General features: G+C 36.0%; 1 protein-coding gene across 2 annotated transcripts in view; it reads right to left on the bottom strand.

Moving 5' to 3' along the window:
- The window catches only part of TMTC2 (transmembrane O-mannosyltransferase targeting cadherins 2), a 391,310-nt gene that overhangs the window by 194,614 nt on the left and 176,871 nt on the right, over positions 1-19,825 (bottom strand). For both annotated transcript variants that reach the window (XM_025882606.2, XM_073900582.1), the window contains one exon: positions 9,676-10,504. In XM_025882606.2, the coding sequence (XP_025738391.1) occupies positions 9,676-10,504 (829 nt within the window). The remainder of the gene's footprint in view (positions 1-9,675; positions 10,505-19,825) is intronic.

Here is a 19,825-nt window from a genome sequence, read left to right on the forward strand (position 1 = left end):
ATCATTAATTAATATGCTCATGTTTTCATTACATGAGCTCAGAAACTCATTTCTACTTCAAATTGTTTTCAACACTCACACAAATACGGACAATACTCTTCAGTCTTCACCACTAGGGTGAACATGACTCGAAGCCATCCTTGGAAAATACTCAGATTATTCAAAATTGGAGTTAAGTAGAAAAACGAGGTATTGTATCTACCAGTTTTGCACACCACCAATGCTTATCTGTAAAACACAGAGTAAGCCAAGTGATAAAGTAAAAACAGATAATATATCAAAATATCGGAGACCTTCTGCTCTTTGCTGGTAGTCTCATGATAAATAATTTGAGAAATTTACTCCCTTTCCCAAGAGAAGAAAAAAAAATCATTTATCACATTTATTATAGAAACTCCCAGTTGCAATATGCAGAGCCCCAAACACTGTAAAACTGTGTTTCCTCTCCCATCCAGGAGAACTGTACACACAGAAAAAAGTACCCTGACACCTCAGTAATGTTTTTGTCAAAATCTGACTCTCAGCTGTTGTACTGAGTATCTCAAGCAGTTCCTTCTTTCTAAACCTAAAATCCCTAGAAAGTTCTCCTAATTAAAATGTATGTCTACACTCCTTCTGCAAAAAATATTAATGTTGATATTTTAATGTAATGCTTTACATAAAAGAATTGAATTATGCTGTTTATGACTGAATGAACAGTCAGAGTGACAGCTAGTATTATTGGGAATTAGAATCCTAAATGCAAGACACAATAAAGTCTCTAATATAGCTCTGCCCTCCAGAAGGTGTTTTTTGTTTTTTTTTTTAATTTCTCTCCACTATTTAATCAAATTGGATTATGGTTTCTTATTTGGAAAACAATATTATCATTTTTATATGTTTTATCCTTTTTTAATTTTTAGTAAGCACATAATATGTACATTTCTGCTAGATCCCCCTGGCTGGTAATACATATATTTTTAAATTACAGACAAATTGAATACTACTATGCAAAGCTAAAAAGATGAGATTTCTTTTTCTTTTAATTTTTTTATTATGTTAATCACCATACATTACATCATTAGTTTTTGATGTAGTGTTCCATGATTCATTGTTTGTGCATAACACCCAGTGCTCTACATAGAATGTGCCCTCATTAATACCCATCACCAGGCTAACCCATCCCCCCACCCCTCTCCCCTCTAGAACCCTCAGTTTGTTTTTCAGAGTCCATCGTCTTTCATGGTTCGTCTCCCCCTCCGACTTACTGCCCTTCATTCTTCCTTTCCTGCTATCTTCTTTTTTTTCTTAACATATATTGCATTATTTGTTTCAGAAGTACAGATCTGTGATTCAACAGTCTTGCACAATTCACAGCGCTCACCATAGCACATACCCTCCCTAATGACTATCACCCAGCCACCCCATCCCCCCCCCCCCCCACCACTCCAGCAACCCTCAGTTTGTTTCCTGAGATTAAGAATTCCTCATATCAGTGAGGTCATATGATACATGTCTTTCTCTGATTGACTTATTTCACTCAGCCTAACACCCTCCAGCAGTTCCATCCACGTCGTTGCAAATGATAAGATCTCATTCCTTTTGATGGCTGCATAACATTCCACTGTGTATATATACCACAAAAAGATGAGATTTCTAATTCAGTACCTCTATGTAAAAATAGAGCTCGCACTTTGTTTTAACCATCTTCCCAGTCGAGTGATATACAGTCTTCTACAGCTAACCCTTTTTCAAAAATTATTATGACTTGGAACACCTCAGATTTTTCCATAATCCCTTGAGACTTAACTGAAATTTTCTTTTAAATCCATGATCACCAGTAACAGGTGTATAGGTATATACATAATAAGGGTAAAATTAAAAAACATGTTCTGTTTGTCTTCTTGAAAATCTCCTCTATCTGTGACATTATCGGTAACTTCATCTTGTAGCAGGAAACAAAGATATTTTTACCTGTCTGTGTTTTATAAGGGTCAAATACCTATAATTTCATTTTGTGTAAGATAGTGCTGTAATATACTCTTTAGCTTACATTAGCAGCTTGGTTCTCTTTTGTTAAAAGAGAATTTAAAATTTCAAAAATATTAGCTATGTCTTCAATAACTCTATTCTCAAAAACAGCTTCTAATATAGTTAACTATTTCTTTTTTTTTTAATTTTTTTATTTATTCATCTGAGAGAAAGAGAGTGAGCGAGAGCACAAGCAGGAGGGAGGGTCAGAAGGAAAGGGAGAAGCTGATTCCCGGCTGAGCAGGGAGCCCAACGTGGAACTCGATCTCAGGACCCTGGAATCATGACCTGAGCCTAAGGCAGACACTTGAGCCACCCGGGTGCCTCAGCCATTTCTTAATAGATGCCAGATTTGAAGGTATTTCTAAACCTTCCCTTTCTGGTACTATTATGGAATGGAATGTCCAGACCTTCTCTCCAAGTACAGAATACATGAAAGTGCTAGGTCAAAAAATAAAAATATTTGTTAATGGAATGTATTAGTTGGTAGGATAGTTAAGGGGAATCCCTGGGTCTAGAAAAGGCTTGAAAGCAGGAATCCAGAAGAGTAGACAAGGGAAGATGGCATTCACCCAGCATATGTGACACGATGATGAAAGAGGCCTTGGGCTTTAATCAGCTTTAAGCGGGAGTTTGGATTGCAGAAACCACAGAAACCCAAGCCCCCTGAAAGTAAACAGCCTAAAAAGATGAAGGAGAAACAATCAAACAAACAAAAAACCCCCCAAACAATTCAGAGAAGGATACGGTAGATGTATTGTCTGTCAAAAATATCTGGACAAACAGAAAAAAGAATAAAAAATTCCCTGTGATTTCCTATACATAAATCCACCTTCACAAAGTTTGGCGCAAAACTACATCTGTTGCTCAAAGTGTCTCAAATATGTTTTAAGCTGCAGTTGCAATAGAGATTTCAAAAAAGATACCGTGAGAACATTACGTATAGCTTTGTGCAAATTAATTTGAAACTGGTTAAATTGAACAAAAAAATTTACTGAAGTTGATCCAAAAGTAAATCTCAATGTTTCCAAAATCATGAAAGAAATTAAATCAATAGAAAAAATTAAGCTCAGCCAGGTTCGCAGGTAAATTCTACCAATTATAGATAAAAGGGTAACTCTTTAATTTTATATAAAATCCTTCAGGAAACATAAAAGAGGTATATTCCCAAACTGCGTCTGAAAGGTTAATTGATTTTGAAACCAGAATATGATACCACAAGATCAGAACTGCCAATCTCACTCAGGAACATGGGTGAAAAACAAATTTAGAAAAATATAAAAATGGTAATACATTATAAGTAATTCCTGGGTTTACTCCAGGAATGCAAAGTAGGTTTATTAGGAAATCTATTAATATAAACCATCAAATTAACAGACTGAGTGGGGGAAAATCTGTATCATTATCAATATTAATTCCTAAAAACAAATCTTAAACTAGAAACAAGATAAAAGCATCTACAGAAAAACCTGTAAAATGCATACAATTAATGGTGAAATGTTAAAAACATTCTTTTTTAAACAAGAATGAGACAAAAAATCTCCTGTCATCACTTCTCTTTAACATTGTAGTGGAGATTCTAGCGTAAAATAAAAAAGTACTTAAACAAAACTGAAATAAGGAGAGGTATGGGAGAAGGTCTTCAAAGATACTGGTGTAATTTTTTCCTAAGTGCAAAATGTCTATTTGTTTCAGTAGTATTCTTTAAATGGTACAAATATGATGTGTATATATACATTTCTCATGATATACTTTATATATATAATAAAAGAAAAGCAAAAAAATGTTAAGCACTTTAAGAATCAAACACAAAAACTAATATGGAAATCAGAATAATTTAACTTCATACTTGTTTTAACCATATGCTAGTTGGAATTCCTTTGAAATAGAACCACTGGTAAATATATTCAATCTAAGGCAATGCTAATTTTAGGTTTGAGGGTTTTCAAAAGCCCATAAAGATTCTAAAAGTTTTGTTACGGATAATTTTAAAGACAGGGTAAGCAGTAAGTCACCTGCTTCATGTTGTGGTCCAGTATTTTTTTTCCAAACAACTGTACTTGCAGTCATTAGAGCTGGAACAAAGGAAGAGATTTATATGCCACTCCATTCTCAGAGTCAAGGAAACCTGATGCTTTTGAACTTCTGAGAGTATTCCATCCCAACTGAAAAGCAACCATAGCTGATTTCTTCAAAACCCAAATGTTTAAAAGAGGCCTTAACTGAACAGTTTAACATATTTATTTTTTAAAATATTTGAGTCTAGTTGAGCTAATGAGACATTTTCATTTTATTCTCGTCAGCCCCATTATTTTATATTTTTCTAAACAGAAGAGAAGAAATGCACTGAGATGAAGCAATACAGAATTTCTCTCTACCCTCTGGAAGGCTGATTCAACTCTGTAGGATTTTTCTCCCAATCAGCCTCTACCGGTGCTTTTAGCTAGCTCTCTCCTACCACACCTCTCTATTAAAAAAGAAAATCTGTGTTTTACAGCTTTTTAGTAACTCAGATTAGCCAGTCTTAGTAAAATGCTACACTGGTTGCCCTTCCTCACTTTACGGCTAAATTCTATTTTTTATAAAAATTTGAACCTCTTTTGAAAATTTGTCATCTCACTTTAAAAGTAACATAATAAATTACCTAAGAAATACAATAAACCTTACTATACAATTTCAATGCTGGGTGCTAGCACTTCACCACTGCTGAAGACACTCAAGTAGAGGTAAACAAAAACTCAGACCACAGAATCTACAACAAATTAGTCAAGTTTCACATGACTTGAAGGTTTGGATTTCACTTAAGTTATGAGTTGTTTCCTACAGAAAATGCTACTCCTTCAACATACTTGTTTCTTGAAATCGGAAACTACACGAGGGTGAAATACAACGATCAGTTTTACACAAATCCAGGAAGGAAAAACGGTCAAACCATGCATGGCTGCAGCAACTACTTTCTCTGCTTTTTTATATCAAAATGGGCCATATTTGTCATTTGCAGAAGGAGGGAATGAACATAGAACACTTGGGTAATCATCTTTAGAGTTTCAAATATATGCATCATTAAAAATATATCTTTTATATCATTTCACATATTTACATTAAAAACAGGCATTAAAATAAACTTTAGTTATTTAGTAAGTTTTCCTGGGATTAACCCTGTTTAATTAAAAATCACAGTCATACATTCTTTAAAGCAAAATGATAGTTAATAAACCAAACTACCCTAAAGAAATGATTTGATTTTTAATCTATAACTTTAAAAACTTTAAATACCTTTTAGCATACCAGATATGCCACCTATATGCTATCATTCTTTTTTTATGTTTATGTGCTCACTGATCTGTTTCTCTATAATAACTTTGCTAGTCTCTGCTTATGACCTTAATAAGGAAGTTGGAAAGTAGTTGGTTTTAGGGAAGATGGTGATGAGTTTGAGATACTGGCAAATCATCCAGGTGGAAAAGTTCCACATAGATATGAGGTCACTGGGAAAATAACTTAAAAATTCAATGACATGTTTATTGACCCCCCCCCCCATATAGCAGGAAGGGTTCTAGAATCTATAAAGAAAGGAAAATAAAGGCAATCTTTGGACAGAACCTTGAAGAATGAATCAATTTAGGAAGGGAGGCAAACCTGTAGAAGAGGGAGCTGTGGAAAATGAGAGAAAGATAATGAAAACTGTGATGTGCTTTGAAGGCCAGAGTAGCAGAGATCAATGGTGCTCAATTCTATAGAAAGCCAAAGATGTGGGGATTTAGAGAAAGCCAGGGGCCAAGAAGGGTGATCATACATTTAACCACTTTTAATGAATTAAAAAATGCTTTTTTTCCAAGCAGATACTAATCAATATGGTTTACAAAATATGTTGTTTTAAACACACACACACAAACACTTTCAAATATTATGTGGCTTCCTCATTAAAGCAGTCATCAGGGAAAATTTCCTCTTTCCTAAGCACAAAAATGCAAAGAGTCATTGTGAAATCAGCAAACTACAGTAATCAACTATGTCTAGTATTTTCCTGACATTATCAACCACATAATGAGACAGGACTTGTAGTTTACATAGTCCAAATCAGCTATCATTTCTCCACTATCCAGATTTAAACCATAAATTAGCAACACAGTCACTATGACAGGCTTTACCCATCATCATTTGCATCCAATCAGTTAATGACTGGCAGCTGTCTCCAGACCCATTACCCAAGGCAGCAGCTTTAATGTATAATGCTTCATGAGGCTTAAAATCATATTCTGGTAAACACATGGTAGAATGAAGTACTCCAAAATTTGCAAAGGCTTTCAAAGGAGGGAAGAAAAAACCTAACTCAATGAAATAACTGTAATCTCAGACAACCTTACAAAGAACTGTCTTTAAAGGATTTCTAATCTTTTCTAGACTCAAATAACATAGCAGACTAAGAAAAAATTACCTTAAGGAAGATTACTACCAGTCTCATAATTGCTAGGGAAGTAACCATAGCCACAATTATTATTAACATGTTACAAATAGAAAAAAATAAGGAACCTAGATGTTGAGTTTTGTCTCGTATCAAAATGGAATGTGCACAGAAGGCAGTCATGGGATCCAAAACTACCCCCATTTCCAATTCTATCCCTCTTATTATGAAATGTCTCTCAGTTCCTGGTATATCAATAGCATAATATTTTACACTTTCACCTTCTTCAATGCATATACAACTTATCCCTAAACTGATTATAAACTCTTTACGAAGACTATGACTTTAACATTTATTATTCAGTGTGTTCAATGCATGCCTTCTCTTCTCTAACAGGCAAGAAAACAGCAGGGAGGCCAACTAAGAGGCTTTTATTAATAATCCCAAGAAAGATGATGGTCGCATGGGCCAGAGTGGTAGTACTGGAGGTGGTAAAAAGTGTTCAAGTTCTGGATGTATTTTTGAAGAAAGAGTCAAGAGGCTTTGCTGACTAAATGGATGCTGAGTGTTAAAGAAAAAGAGGAGGTTGGGGGCGCCTCGGTGGCTCAGTTGGTTAAGCGACTGCCTTCGGCTCAGGTCATGATCCTGGAGTCCCGGGATCGAGTCCCACATCGGGCTCCCTGCTCGGCGGGGAGTCTGCTTCTCCCTCTGACCCTCCTCCCTCTCGTGCTCTCTGTCTCTCATTCTCTCTCGCTCAAATAAATAAATAAAATCTTAAAAAAAAAAAAAAAGAAAAAGAGGAGGTTGGATGACTCCAAAGCAGTGGTCAGAGCTGCTGGGAAAATAGAGTTGCCATCAACTGAGATAGTAAAGGCTGTAAGTATAGCAGGGGTGCAGGTAGTGGTGGTGGGGTTGTGGGAGCAGGGCAGGGTTCAGGAACTGAATTTTTGATGTTTCAAAGGACTTAGAGTACTAGTTAGTCATATGTTCATTTAACTAACAATACTTGGAGCACCTAAATACTACAGCACTTCTTAAGTATTAGGAAGGAGACATGAAAATATATTGGAAACCAAGGAGATGCTTAATAAGTCTTTTACTGAGTGAATGGATGAAGAAAGAATCAAGCATTTTAGCTTTGTCAGCAAAATAACTGAATCAAAATCAGAATAACTGTCAAAAGTATCGTAGCCAAATATATCTAGAAACATATCTGGACAATATTTAGGAGTTTACAAAATGCTTTCTATCTCTGTGGGGACCGAGACTGCTACTTATACTCTAGCATCTGAGTATCTGCCCTCCCCTTCTTCAAGAGTAATAAAATTTGGCTGGGTACTTGGCTTCTCAGAATTAAGATAACATTTCCCAGCCTTCCTTGCAGCTAGGCGTGGCCAACAGTCTGTGAGCAAGCATGGTGTGTGCAATTTCGGTGATATGCTCTTAAAAAGAATGGGTACGCCCACCGTTTGCTCTTTCTCTCTTTTCCTGTGAGCTGAAGTGCTGATGTGATAATAAGCCATCTCAGACCGTATGGACAGGGTGACACTACCAAGATGGCAAGAGAACAAAAGAGAAGGAGCCCGGATCCTGAAAACCCATGGCGCCATCTTATCAGCTCTGGGCTACACACACTTAGATTGTTACATGAAAGAATAAAGCTTCTATCTTATTTAAGCCACCGTTATCTTGGCTCTTTGTTATAGTAGCTTAACCTGAAACTTCACCAATAAATTTAATAAATCCTCAGAACCACCTTGTGATGAAATTAACATGCGGGTTTTTTTTTAATTCCTTACAATGTATCTGTTTTAAATAGCAGGAAAATAAATTGGCAACATAGCCTTGCTTTACATACTTTCATCTACCAGTGAAGAAAAACCAGCTGAAAAGCATTCTGTGAGAACTGATTGCAACATTTTTTACAGCAAGATTTGGGTTCATGCATTCACTAAACTGTGCAGCACTCACTACCTACAAAAGCCACATGGTAAAGATTTTTTCCACAAGAACTGAGGGATTTTATGCTATGCACTAGCTCAGTTTTAATGTTTCTACTCACATTAAAATCCCGGCAATCTATTAAGTGTTACAAGTACCAACAATCACTTCCTTAGCTTAAAGAAATGAGTAGCTGCTCGCTGAACTCCTGACTTAATTGGTAATCGGATAAGGATACCAGAGTTGCTTCTAGGGTATCCAGATCTTTGGACATATATCCCGATATCTCTCAATAGGCCATTCCCTACATTTGGAACAGGTTTACACTTCCAGTATTTGAAAACCAGTACACAGTTGTGTTGGAAAAAGTAGAAAAAGCCCAGTTCAAATGCTACGCAAGCAACCCTAATGTAAAAGATAAATAACTAAAAAAAGAAAAAGAAAAGGCTTATGAAGAACAGTTTACTATGATATATTTCTGCACCTAAAAGGTGTACTTGTTTTCATTTAATTGCTCTCTGGCTTCTATCATCATTTTACTGCCTAAACCAGAGAAATCACTGTAACAGCTTTTGCCTATTCATTTATGCTTTAAGGGAGACTTCCTATTCTGGCTATAGATTCTATGATTTGCTAAAGAAGTGTTCTAAATCAAAAACAATAATGAAATACATGATCAATCTTACTGTACAGTGAAGTTTATTTCCCTACGTGACTTAAGAACTCTTAAATAAGAATGTGCTAACGGCTTGGCAACATCCAGATTACAGAGCCTCTGCAAAGCTAAGGGTGACTCACACTTGTATGCGCACACACTGACACCTAGAGACATGATTCCAAGATTCAGAGGTAGCATCACCTCCAAATCTTCTAAAGATGTGAATGTAAGTCTTAACAGTATTTCCTCAGGCGATGCTTGGAAAACAGCAAAGCTAAAATACCCTCAAGTGGGATAGCCTAACTTTTAATACATGATGAAAGAGATGATGTCTGTATCAGTATTTAAAAGACAGAAACCAAGCATTTGTCTAAATTTTTTATGACAATCAATACTTTTGCAGAACCGTTCGAATTCCTCTGGACAAATATAGTCCGGAACATCAGAAAATACTTCCCTATTCCAAATATGGAATTCTGGATACATCTCTAAATTGGTTGTACTGCTCAGCTCTTAAAAAAAAAATGAAATGAAACAAAGATACGGGTATGGCAGAAAAAGACCTCTTCTTCCTGAATACTGCGTTGTAAGGCAAGAAGCAAGGATATAAAAAGGCACAATGAGTAAACTGTTTAGGCAAAAGTATAAAATAAAATATTACCTTTAGCTGGGTTTACTTTTATCCCTGACCTATACAGCATTTCCTCATTCTGCCAGTCTCCATTCCTGATCGCAGTCTTCAGTCCATAGAAAACAATTAATGTAGCTGTGGCATAAAAAATCAAGCTCTTGAGAAACCGCTTTTGGACCTTGACATAAAGGGCCCTGGCTCCCACTGTAATGAGGAGGCAGAAGCCCATACTAGGAATATACAAAACTCGCTCTGCAATTACAAAGCCGACATAGAAAAACAGGTTCGTGGCAGGAACAAAGGGTATTATTAACAAAGACAAAGAAAGAACAACAATGTTCTCCGTAGAAGGAAGTTGCGTTCTCTGTGATGCATTATTTTTAATGCCATTTTCTACTTTGGATGCAAAGCTGGGCTTAATCTCTGAGTTCCGGTACTCCATATCTGAATGGCAGCTATGTCCATTTGCATTCTGCTTGCCATTTGTTACAAATTTCCCATTGCATTCTCCTTCCACGCTTGGGCTCTTCAAGCCATAGTAGGCAAGGAGGAGGAGTCCAACATAGAAGGCCACAGTGTGTAGGTTTCTCCAATCACAAACTGTTTTGAGCAGAGGCACAGCATCCATTGACCAATCAAAACTGAGTGTATCTGGGCATAGCAACAGCCAGAGGTTCTTGGTTGGCAAGTAGAAGAAAGTGAGTGTCCGAGCCAACAGGCTATCCGAATCAGCAGCTGGGTTGTCAGAGTTGGAAAAGCTTGGTGGTTTGTTTCCCATCCAGTATAAACGGGCACCCAAAAGGGAAGTTCCCCAGAAAGTTAACAGACTAATGCTGAGGAAAAGAGACAAGTTCTTCCTCTGAAACCAAAAGAGAAGGGAAAAAATTAAGATCATCATCAATACAGCATGGGAACACCTCACTTAACATTTAGAGACGAAAAGACATTTTGAAGTGGACAGTTAAAACCACATAGGTCTTAAATACATGCCTTTATTTCTATCTCCATTTAAGTGTGCTTAAGCAAGGGGCGCCTGGGTGGCTCGGTTGGTTAAGCGTCTGCCTTCGGCTTAGGTCATGATCCAAAGATCCTGGGATCGAGCCCCGCGTCAGGCTCCCCGCTCCGGCGGGAAGCCTGCTTCATCTCTCTCCCACTCCCCCTGCTTAGTGTTCCCTCTCTCGCTCTCTCTCTGTCAAATAAATAAATAAAGTCTTAAAGAAAAAAGGGCTTAGGAAAATTTAACCTAAAAAAAAACCCATTGACTGTGGAAGCCTACTTTGTATATAACTTTTGATGAACGTTTTTTCTTCTTGTTCTAAAATACCAAGAACCAAAGCCTCAATTTCCTGACCTCTGTAAAATGGATTAAATGTATTTCCCCCTCAGAATTGGTATGAGGTTAAATTGAGACCTGAGACCACAGTATAAAAGTACTTAGCACTCTGCACAGGATAGAATAGACATCAAATAACTATCTTTTTTCCCTTTATGGTTTAGGTTCTTAGAAAAACAAAGAGCAGGTATGCCCCAAAATATGGAGTATGACAGGATTCTGCCTGGCTCAAAGGAGTAACAGCATTTAGCTATGTCTATGCCAGTCCTCATTTCATTGTCTCGAATTTTCTTGCAGAATTTATCAACAGGCTTTCATCTGCTACCCCACGCTGTCACTGACATCAATGACATCAAACATTTAATAACACTCCTCATGAATCCCAAATTTTCCACCCTGATGACAACTTTTTAAAAATAAAATGACTTTGATAATGTGCTTACTTATTTTAAGAGAGAGACAGAAAATTATGAGAGGAAGGCCAAAGGGCATTCCTGTTAATGAGAATTTTCTGGCAAACTCTTTCAACCTGAGTAAGAATTTAGTGACCTCAAACAATCTAAGTCCTGAAGAGGCAAGCGGGAGGGGGAGGGATGGATACTATATCCCAACTTTAATGATTCCTTGGTAATGTGATCTCTTACTGCACACATTGACATTGTATAGAATTATACATTAGTAACACTCAAAATGGTGCTTGGAATCTTAAGGGTATGCCAAATATTTAGTTTAAAAAAAAACACAAAAGGCAAAAGCACAAATAGATAAATGGGACTACATCAAACTAATAAAAAACTTCTATACAGCAAAGGAAATCATCAACACAATGAAAAGGCAACCTGCTGAACGAGATTTGCAAACCACACATTTGATAAGGGGTTAATACCCAAAATACATTAAAAAAAATCTCATACAACTCAAAAGAAAAAAAAAATCTGATTAAAAATGGACATAGGATCTGAATAGACATTTTTCCAGGGAAGTCACAGAAACAGGTACATGAAAAGGTGCTTAACATCACTGGTCATCAGGGAACTGTAAACCCACACCACAATGAGATATCAGCTCACACGTGTTGGAATGGCTAGAAATAACAAGAAATAACAAGTGTTGGTGGGGATGTGGAGAAGAGGGAACCCTCGTGCACTGTTGGTAAGAGTGTAATTTGGTGCAGCAACTATGGAAAACAGTGTGGAGTTGCCTCAAAAAATAAAAATAGAACTACCATATGATCCAGCAATTCCACTTCTGGTATTTATCTGAAAAAAAAATCGCTATCTCAAAAAAAAAGATCTGTAACCCTACATTTATTGCAGCATTATTTATTTATAATAGCCAAGACATGGTAATAACCTAGGTGCCCACCGACGGATGAAGGATAAAGAAAATGTGTTATATATATTTGATAGAATATTTGCCCACACACAAAAAAGAAAATCTTTTTTTTTAAGATTTTATTTATTTATTTGAGAAAGAGAATGAGAGAGAGAGAGCACATGAGGGGGGGAGGGTTAGGGGGAGAAGCAGACTCCCTGCTGAGCAGGGAGCCCGATACGGGACTCGATCCCGGAACTCCAGGATCATGACCAGAGCCGAAGGCAGTCGCTTAACCAACTGAGCCACCCAGGCGCCAACAAAAAAGAAAATCTTGCCTTTTGCAACAACGTGGATAGACTTTGAGGACATTATGCTAAGTGAAATAAGTCAGCTGGAGAAAGACAAACACTGTATGATCTCACTTATAGATGGAATTTTAAAAAATAAAAACCCTGAACTCTTAAATAAAGGAAACAGATGGGTGGTTGTCAGAGACAGGGATGGGAGAGTTGTCAAAATGGGTGAAGTGGTGAAGGTGGTCAAAGGTACAAACTTCTAGTTATAAGTTCTGTGGATGTCATATACATCATGGTGACTGTAGTTAACAATACTCTATTGCATATTTGAAAGTTGCTAAGAGATCAGATCTTAAAAGTTGTTAGCACAAGAAAAAAAAACAAATTACTTTGTGTGTTGATGGAATCAACTACACTTACTATGGTGATCATATGCCATATATACATATACCAAATCATTATGTTGTGCACCTAAAACTAAAAAAATGCTAAATGTCAGTTATATCTCCATTTTAAAAAGTCCAAAGAACAATATATCTTGAGCATGTACAACTTCTATTAAAACAGTCTCTATGTATTATATACAATTGCCACTGGATTCTCTTCCTCAGACGCCTCATTCACCCCACCTTTCATTGCTGGAAGCCACAGAACTGGTCATGGACCATCTGCTCCATCTCTACTATTAACCTAATGATCTTGGCAAGGTCTAATTTTAAAAAATATTAATATATGCTAATGATTCCACCTTAACCTTCCTTTATCTCCACAGTCATTTATTCAATTGTCTATTGGAGATATTCACTTAGGTATTTCAAATTCAAAATGCCCAACATAAAGCTTGACTTCATATCCTCCTGACACTAAACACTTCCTCCTTCAGTCATCACCACCACCTAAGACGGTAAACCTATGTAACCAGTTTCTTCTTCCCAGCCTCCCTCCCTCCCCCTGCCCCATTCTATCCATTACCAGCTCTCACTTTCTCTTCAGAATATAAGCCAAATTTGTCCATTTCTCACCATCTCTTCTGTCACCACTTGAGTCCAAAATGCCCACACTTGGATGATCACAATAGTCTCCTCCTAACTGGTGACCCAGCCCTTTTAAACACAGATTACATTATTCCCAACTTTCAAAGTCATTAATGGGATCTTACTCTAAGACCTTGGAAGTTCTCACCTCTACAAAGAAGATTCTAATTCACAGAGGGTTCTCTCTCTCTCTCTTTCTGTGATATGTGTTTTAAATTTCAAAATTATTCTTTTTAAAAGGAGAATTTTGAAGTGTTTCTTATTTTTTTATCTTTTTTTCCCAAAGATTTTATTTATTTGTGAGAGAGAGAGAGAGAGAGAGAGCAAGTGAGCACAAGCAGGGAGAGCAGCAGACAGAGGGAGAGGGAGAAGCAATTCCTGCTGAGCAGGGAGCCCAATGCAGGGCTCGATCCCAGAACCCTGGGATCATGACCTGAGCCCAAGGCAGACGCTTAACCGACTGAGCCACCCAGGCATCCCTCAAAATTATTCTGAAAGGTATTTTAAATATTTAAAGACAAGGTACTTCTGGGTATAAAAGAAATGAAGACAAGGAGACTAGAAGTTTAAAATTCAAAATAAGGAAAATGAGAAACAGCAAACAGATGGAAACTATGACAATTTTATGAGGTAGGATTATTAATATCAGATTACAGTAACACTAAATTCACAGAATTAACTGCCTCAGTGTTTCAAAATATCTGCGGCTAACTTCTAAAGTATTTCACATAATGCTGCATGGAATTTTTAGTGGTGGGGGAGTAATATGTTCAGTCATCACTAATTTCTCACTTTCAGGTCTTCTCTGGAAAAATGAAATGGTTCAGAATCAGTATCATCTAAAAATACCTTTTCAAACCATTCTTTTGCTCTTCTGAAATTCTACCCAGCAAAAATCCTAAAATTTACTGATTTTAGAAAAAAACTCCACAAAACACAAAACTGCACATTAGAGGCTGTAATACCTCGATAGACAAATCACACAATTGAAGATGCTTTGATTACACAAGAGAGAAACATGTCATTTGGCAAAGATAAATGAAATAAGGTGCCATGGATGAGGAAGACTGATCTTGAAAAAACAATTCAAGGTGAAGATTTGTGCCAAAAGTCCATTTTGCAACTAAGTGTACTAAGTACACAAAGTGTAACTGAGGCCATTCTATTCCAGTGTCTTCTGGTGACAGTGAGGAGAGAGAAAGGGGAGGCATTACCCTCCTCTTCAGTCAAGAAGAAAAGCAAAGGAGTAAGAGAACCACATGGGGAAGGAAAGTGTAATCAGGATTCTTTGCTAGTCATGAAACTCCAGAAGAAGTTAGCCTTAATCATTGCATAATTTCACTTTATTCTTAAAACAGAAATATCATAAGGCAAAACTACCTTATTAACTTTTAATAAAAGCATCTTTAGCAATGTTTAATAAATTATCAAAGCATTAAGACTGAAGATGTGATCAAAATGATTCTTGTAATCATACTTAAAGAATATTTAAATAAACTACAAAAGATTAATGAAAGCTATTCAGTGATAAAATATAAGAAGCCTAGTGTTGAGCAAATGACAAAAGTGAAAAAGCAGAATAATAAATGCTAACATTAATTTATGAAGTCCTTTATATTTTAAAACATTTTCATATACAGCTCCCATTTAAACAAATTATGTAACAACGAAGATCAAGAGACACTGAAGTTCTGAAGTGAGATGCTCTCATACACTCATTCTAACTTAAAGTTAAGGTCTATAAGAGCTAAATAAATGACACCGTTAAAGGAAAATTTAATGAACAGGTAAAAGAAAATTAATGTCAAAATGTTTAAAGTGGAAGAGCTTCTAAGGCCTCATGATTGACTACCACTTTTTATGTATTTTATGATTTCTTTGAAATCACAACTTTCAAGTCTCTTTAATGCCTTCTCACAGAATACTGTTAAAAATGGACACCTATAAAATGGGATTCTGATAAAACCAAATCTCTCTTCTAACCTCATTCATTGTTTCTGTGGTAACAGCCTTAAAAATAAGGTGAAAGAAAAGAAAGCATGGAAAGGATTTTTAATTAATCACAGTCCTTATGTCACCTGGGTGACTCAGTCGGTTACATATCTGCCTTCGACTCAGGTCATGATCCCAGGGACTTGGGATCGAGTCCCACATTGGGCTCCCTGCTCAGCAGGGGTCTGCTTCTCCTCCTGCCCCTCCTCCCACTCGTTCTCTCACTCTCTCTCTCTCTCAAATAAACAAAATATTAAAAAAAATCATAGTCCCTATGCTCTTACTTATGGATTAAATCAGATGAGCAAATTTTTATTGAGTTACAGGTAGGAGTCAAGTCATATAATTAGCCTCAGCATTTTATTTTTGTTGTTGTTCTTGGCTTCGTGTATCAGATGATTCAACGCAGGTATTTGTAAGATAAGGCATGAGAGTTGTGAAGAGTTACCACCAGACTGGAAAGTTAAAGCTAGTAAAAATCCACACATAGAAGACAGGAAACTTAACATGATCGAAGGATAATCTCTGATGGGTAGCGTTAGAAAATGACTGCATTTTAATAGTGAAAACATAATGAATTCATTGAGCATATCATTAAGACGGCTGTATGTGACAGGCACTCTCCTACTAGGCACTGGATGTATACATGCAGAGAGAGGGCAGACCCCGTGCTTGTGGAGTTTGCATGTTCTAATCTGTCCAGAAAAACACTTTGGGAGGCAAAGAATCATGGTGTCTTAAAAGATAGCTTTCAAACCTAAAGGACCATCAATATTAATTGTGAACTGCTAAAAATACCAAAGCCCTGGTCTGACTAATATCTCCATAGGAGATTCTAATGCAGCCGAGCCTGAGAATCATCACATATTTGTACAAGTCTAATTCTTAACAATGACACTGAAAATACTGTGGGATTCTGGCTTTCATTTCACAAAGTTTTAAGGCATATTTTCCTCATTCTAAATGAATAAACCATAATGAAACATAAATAATGCTTTCTCTGAGGCTCTAGGACAAACTGGCTTCTAGTATAATAAATGAGTGTCATGAGGTCAGGCTACAAAGGAATTGAGATCTCTGTAATAAGTATAATTCAGGGTTGAAATATTCAAGTCTTGTTCCAATATACAGAAGACAAAGGACTTTTTCCCAGAAAAAAAAAAGTCTCCTAAACATGAATCACAAAAGGCAAACAATCCAATAGAATAGACTTAAAAACATGGGAAATTCAGAGAAAAGACAACAATAAACAATTAGAATTCATTTGTTAATAAAAATGAAAATTAAAGTAAAAAGAACAAACTTCAAATGAATCTAAGTAAAAAAAAACTGGGGAAAAAAGAATTGGCTACAGAAGTCACTAAAATTGTGTTGTAACAAGAACTATTACATACTGAGAAAATATAAATTAGTTTGGTGAGAAATTTGGAAGTACTTAGGAAAATTAATAATTTGCAAAATCTATTATTTGGTAATCTGGATTTAGTGACTCTCTAACAAAACCTCTTAGATCTAAATACAAGAATTTCTAATGCTGGATTATTTATAAAAGCAAAAATAAGTAAATCGCTGAAAATTTCACTAGAGCAATATGGAAATAAATCATGGTATACCCATATGTTCTGAATCTATAAGGCAACTAACAGGAATAAACCATCCATATAAACTACATATACAGTATATGGAGAGATACATATATTTATATAGAGAGGCATACATACACACCAACATGAAAAATACTATATAGCAATTAATGCAAATGAACCAAATCATTAGATAGTAACATGACTCATAAAAACTCAGGTTGCAAGATATGCGTATTATAAAATCATACAGGCCATTCAGGAAAAAAAAAAATCCCATATATTTTTCACAAATGCATACATATATTTGTAAAATCATCCTCCCCCCCCCCCCCCCGCCAAGTCTAGAAACAGTTACACCAAACATCAGATGACGTGAAATTGCTGGGGCAGGGCACAGAAGGGAGCTGGATGGATAGTTGAAGAGACAAAGATGGCTTCAAATTTATGAGTGGTTGCCATTGATATAAAAGATGTATCAAAAAAACCCCCAAAAAGGTTTGATAACCTTTTATGTCTAAACTTACATGTCTTAGGTTGAAATAATTTTTTTGAAACAAATATATATACAAATAATGGTAACAAATCCAAATTCTGGTTATGGATAGATAAGTATCCATTAGTTCATATACTTTTCCATATTTAATATTTACTGTAGCTATTCTTTTATAATTAAGTTTCTCGATATTAAAAAATACTTTTCCATGTCCCAATTCAATCTATCTACAATTATTTTTTGTAATCCTTACCTTAATTTTGCTAGAAAATCTGTTAAATATACAAGAAAATTAGGTAAAAATACAATGCACCTCGGCTGGGATACAAAATTATGATAATATTACCTAAAAATGCTCTTTTAGATCTGGGATATAACAAATGGTACATCTTTGAATTCTCAGAGATTACTACGGAGCCTAACGTTTGTAGGCATTTGAAAATGATTCTTAAACTCTGACCCTCAAACCAAAAGTCAATTTTTTTACCTGTCATTATCTCCCACATTTTTTATTAAAGATTTATTTATTTATCTGAGAGAGTGAGAGTACAGGTGCATGAACAGGAGGGGCAGAGGGGGGCAGAGAGAGAGAATCTCCAGCAGATTCCCTGCAGAGCCAGGTCCCCAAGGCGGGGCTCAATCTCATGACCCTGAAATCATGACCTGAGCTGAAATCAAGAGTTGGGCGCTTAACCAACTGAGACACCCAGGCACCCCCCACCCATTTTAAATCCTATTATGGTAAATCCTCACTCCCCATCCTCCACACAAAGGAGCAAATGAAATAATATTGCACAACTCCAAAGCCAGCTTGATTGTCATCATATACAGAAACTTGGCCTTGTCACCTTTATATCACAACATTTTCTGCCTAACTCCAAACCTCTCCATGAGAAGTATACATGAAGGCAGTAACATGTTCTGGAGGAACATTTTCCTGACTACAACTTCATTCCAAAAGTAGAATTAAAAATGGGAAAATGATTGCATCCCGAAGAATTCTTATCAGATACATTTCGTGTCAATTACTAAATGGACAGGGTTCCTTCATGTTTTAATTCACTAGTTATTTATAAAATCATATAAATCAGCTTTATGAAAGTCTAATTTTTCTAAAAGTTCAAATGTGGTCTTCATCTTTTCAAAAAGTTGTTCTTTAACATTAAAAGGGAAATTTGCTTCAGTTTCCATGTTACTGAATATCCATAAATATACATATTCCTAACGACAAAATTTTAGAGGGATTTTTCTGGAACTGTCAGATATAGGAAATCATAGAATGAAAATCAACTAAGGATATCAAGTTCATGGTTGACAATTTTATCTCGAGTCTTTGGACACACTAATAGAATAAAAGAACATAGCTATAATGAGCAAATAATATGAAATTTACTATAAAACATCAAAATCTTTTCCACGCATCACCTGAAATATGAAGGCAAATCTGATGAGAAGAACCTGTCATATTAACTAGTGGTGATGCCTTCACAGAAGCCCTGTAGAGCATTATTTTCTTCTCTGAGAGTCTTTGCCTAAAGAAATAGCAAAAGAGAAGAGCAAAAATCAATTATAACAGCTTCCCTCTCTACTATTCAAGGAAAACTGCCCTTCATGGTGGCAGCTTCAATATTGCCTTCTGATCTCAAGATTCTCTGGGACAGAAAGGAAACTGAAAAGGAATATTTTATACTCAATGAAAGAAAAATGTAAACATTCTGCCTTAGAGTATTAAAACCATCATGAGACTTGCTTTTTGGCAAACTAATGAAAATAAATTACTTAAGCATAAGGCTCATTTAATTCCAAATTAAGCCCTTGGCAATGATAGTAGAGTTGTAATAATAAAGGAGATAAAATTCAGCATCTGAAAGTTTTAAGAATAACTGAGAGAAAAGGCTCTCCAGACATAACAAAAAATCTATCGTCCTTTATTTTGTATCCATTATTCATCATTGAAGTCATAAGCTTTCCTTGTATCAATAATATAGGATTTCTCCTAGCTGCCCCTCTTCCTAAAATAGTTCTCATTGGAGACACACCTCAAAACAGGAATATAAAAGCATATATTTCCAACATTTCTGAATATGTGACAAGAAGGAATGTACGGTTAAAAGTTTAATTAGAAATTG

Source organism: Callorhinus ursinus, unplaced genomic scaffold (assembly GCF_003265705.2).
Source record: "Callorhinus ursinus isolate GAN/ISIS: 27379988/994484 unplaced genomic scaffold, GSC_fseal_2.0 scaffold14, whole genome shotgun sequence".
Taxonomy (NCBI): Eukaryota; Metazoa; Chordata; class Mammalia; order Carnivora; family Otariidae; genus Callorhinus; species Callorhinus ursinus.